Source organism: Wasmannia auropunctata, unplaced genomic scaffold (genome assembly GCF_000956235.1).
Source record: "Wasmannia auropunctata unplaced genomic scaffold, wasmannia.A_1.0 LD335789.1, whole genome shotgun sequence".
Taxonomy (NCBI): domain Eukaryota; kingdom Metazoa; phylum Arthropoda; class Insecta; order Hymenoptera; family Formicidae; genus Wasmannia; species Wasmannia auropunctata.
In genome coordinates, this window is record NW_012027101.1 from 42702 (window position 1) to 46203 (window position 3502).

General features: G+C 38.1%; 1 protein-coding gene across 1 annotated transcript in view; it reads left to right on the plus strand.

Moving 5' to 3' along the window:
- The window catches only part of LOC105456051 (cytosolic 10-formyltetrahydrofolate dehydrogenase), a 15305-nt gene that overhangs the window by 9607 nt on the left and 2196 nt on the right, over positions 1-3502 (plus strand). The window contains exons 6-7 of the mRNA XM_011699824.1: positions 619-1033; positions 2624-3282. Of these exons, the coding sequence (XP_011698126.1) occupies positions 619-1033; positions 2624-3282 (1074 nt within the window). The remainder of the gene's footprint in view (positions 1-618; positions 1034-2623; positions 3283-3502) is intronic.

Genomic DNA, 3502 nt, shown 5'->3' on the forward strand with positions numbered 1-3502 from the left:
AAAAACCATATAACAATTATTCTTTTAATCATTTTTTATGTTTCCTTTCTTATTATTATCAATTTTGTATTAAAGAATAATTTTACAAAGGAAAGAAACATATATGGACATATTTTGCATATAATTATATATAATTATATATGGAACTTTTTTCCCGGGCAGCGACCATAAAAACCCATTAGTAAAAATTGCCATGAAAATCGAACCTCAAATAAGCTGGAAAACGCTTTTTATCCAACAAAAACTGCATTTTTTGGTGTTTGTTTACTTATAACAATTTTACAACAAATGAAATTTAAACATTAGTGGTGTAATATTGTAGATAAATACCTTAGCTACTAAAAAAACCAACCACTATTTTTAAATACTTTGAAATTGAATTTTTATAAATAAAATTAGCGGGTAAAAAAGGTGGTCCCTATAGGGACCACCGTGCTTCAAAGGGTTAATTAAATGTACATTTTTTACGCTGAAAAATTGAGGATTTATATGCGTTGTATAATAATTTAATTTTGATTTCTTATTCGCCATTGTTATCGTACGTTTTTAAATCAACTAACTTTAGATTAATTGTACACATGACAAATTCAAATTAATCCTGCGAAATTTTTGCCGCAGGTGGAGGCAGCATGGACGTGGTGCGACTGGTCGAGGAAGTCAAAGATAACTTCGGCGTTAGTCTGCAGAACATCGATGTCTTCATGGCGCCGGTCTTCAAGGAGTTCGCCACGACAGTTGTACTCGCTGCTCGGGGAAACCTAGCCGGGAAAGAGATCAAGTACGACGCGGTGGAGATACAGACGAACAACATGACTCTGAGATTCCCCAGGCAGATCTTCATCGACGGCGAGTTTGTCAACGGCCACGGCAAACCCGTCAACACGGTGAATCCTCACGACGAAAGCGTGATCTGCTCGGTGGAAAGCGCGACCGCCGAGGACGTCGACCGAGCCGTCAGGGCCGCGAAAAAAGCCTTCGAGGAGGGTGAATGGGGCAAGATCAGTGCCAGGGAACGTGGAGCGTTGTTGTTCAGGTAAGAGGATAATTTAATACGATCGCACGTAGCTAGTGTGTCCGATGAATACAAAAAATTTGTGATTGGACTAGATTTTATATTCATTCAAAATTTTCACATTAAAAAAATATCCGTTCAGATATTTATTCAAACTTGTGGGCTTTTGGAAATATTTATTCGTGAATATTTTATGATTATTTTATGATTTATTCATATTTATTCATACAAAATGAAAAGTAAAAAAGAAAGTAAAAAAGAAATTTTATATATCGTTATTAATATCCAGATTTGAAAAAGAAAACTTACAAATTTTGAAAAATATTTTAGAAAACAAATTTCTTATTTAAAAGTCTTTTATTCGCAACAATAATTCTTTTTATGATATTTAATTTTTATTTTCTATATTTTTACACACCAAAAAGATACAGTAAAGTCGAACACTGCAATTTCGGATTACAATAACAGTAATTCTGTAAGATATTTTAAGTGCTTTAGCATCTTGTGGATGCTAAATAAAATGTATTATTTAATTAATCATCGTGTTTCTTAAACTTAAACCAAGCTCGAAGGCACAATTTTAGTGTGTAAAGTGGAGGTGAATGCGAAATCGAAAATATTCGTAATCATATATTCACAAATATATTCATTAAAATCGCATAAAAAGTATTTATGCAATTTTCCATGAATATGAAAAACGTAATATATATGTACTCGTATTCATATTCATTATTTATTCATTTATTCGAATATTGGATGTATTCATCGAACACACTAAACGTAGCCCAGTAAAGGGAAATGGATTGAAATGGTTTGGCCTTTATAGAGATGCATTCACGTTCACGAAAGCCAATCCATTTCAAATCATTTTAATCCATGACTTGAAATTTCAATCCATTTCCGCTTAGTGCAGGGAGATCATTTCCAATTCTTTGACGTTTCCTTTATAGTCCAGTAAAATAAGGAATCAACTTCGGAATTATTTGTAACAGGGTCGACTTTTGCCAATCTCTTCTAAATTGTATCAATAATATATGGTAAAAAGTCGACTTCCTAAAAAGTGCCGCTGTAATAGTTATTAAACAAAATAGGTGCAAAATTACGGTTTTTTGCGAATAACTTTTAAAATTTAATTTTACCGAAAAAACTGCTTGCGCCAATCGAAAGAGGAGGAAATTTTACGCAAATAATGTGTAAGAAAATTTTTTGTACGATCAAATCCCTTAGAGATGTGAATTTATTAATTAAGGTCTAATATATGGCTGCGTATATGAGGCATGAGCCAAAAATGTGAGGCGGGCTCCGTACAAAAATGGCTATAACTTTTGATTGGTAAAAGCAAAAGCAAAAAAAACAAAGTGCTTATTGAAGAAAAATACTTCACTTACTCGATCCATGTATTTATCATTTAATTTATCATTTAATTTTGCAATAATTGTTTATAATTGCAACAATAAGAAAGCAGCGGCATTTTTTAATGGGTAGACTTTCATACGTACAGCATTTATAACAATTTTAAAAAAGTTTGAAGACGATACGACCTGTTACACGGAATTCCGAAGTTAAGCCCGATTTTTGTCTTATTTTACTGCACTATTACTGATCCTCCAGATTGGCGGATTTGATGGAGGAGCACAAGGAGGAGCTGGCCACTCTGGAGACTCTCGACTCCGGCGCGGTCTACACTCTCGCTCTGAAGACCCACGTGGGCATGTCTATCGAGACCTGGCGCTACTTCGCCGGCTGGTGCGACAAGATCCAGGGCTCGACCATACCCATCTCGCACGCACGCCCGAACCGGAATCTCACGTTCACGCGGCGCGAGCCGATCGGCGTTTGCGGCCTGGTCACCCCCTGGAACTACCCGCTGATGATGCTGTCGTGGAAGATGGCGGCCTGCCTGGCGGCCGGCAATACCGTGGTGATGAAGCCGGCCCAGGCGTCACCCCTGACAGCCCTGAAGTTCGCCGAGCTGTCCGCGCGCGCTGGAATTCCGCCCGGCGTCATCAACATCGTCTGCGGATTCGGCAGCGCCGTCGGGAACGCCATAGTCGGGCATCCGTTGATCAGGAAGCTGGGCTTCACCGGTTCCACGCAGGTCGGCCAAACCATCATGAGATGCTGCGCCGACAGCAATCTGAAGAAGGTGTCGTTGGAACTTGGTGGTAAGAGTCCCCTCGTCATCTTCGACGACGCCGACATGCAGCAGGCGGTCAGGATCGGCATGAGCAGCGTGTTCTTCAATAAGGGCGAAAACTGCATCGCCGCCGGTGAGAGACAGCTCCCTTTACATTTCTCTTGTTACGGAATTGGAGCGATGATTTTTTAAATAATCACACAATAGACAGCATTAAGGGGGTATTCTAGTCCAGAGGCCAAATTTTTATGCTATTTTTGCGAATTTTTTTCAAAGAAAGTATAAGTTTTTTAGAACGGAGTTTTTTCCTACATATTTATACATATTTGAAGCATGTTTCAAAATATTTGTAT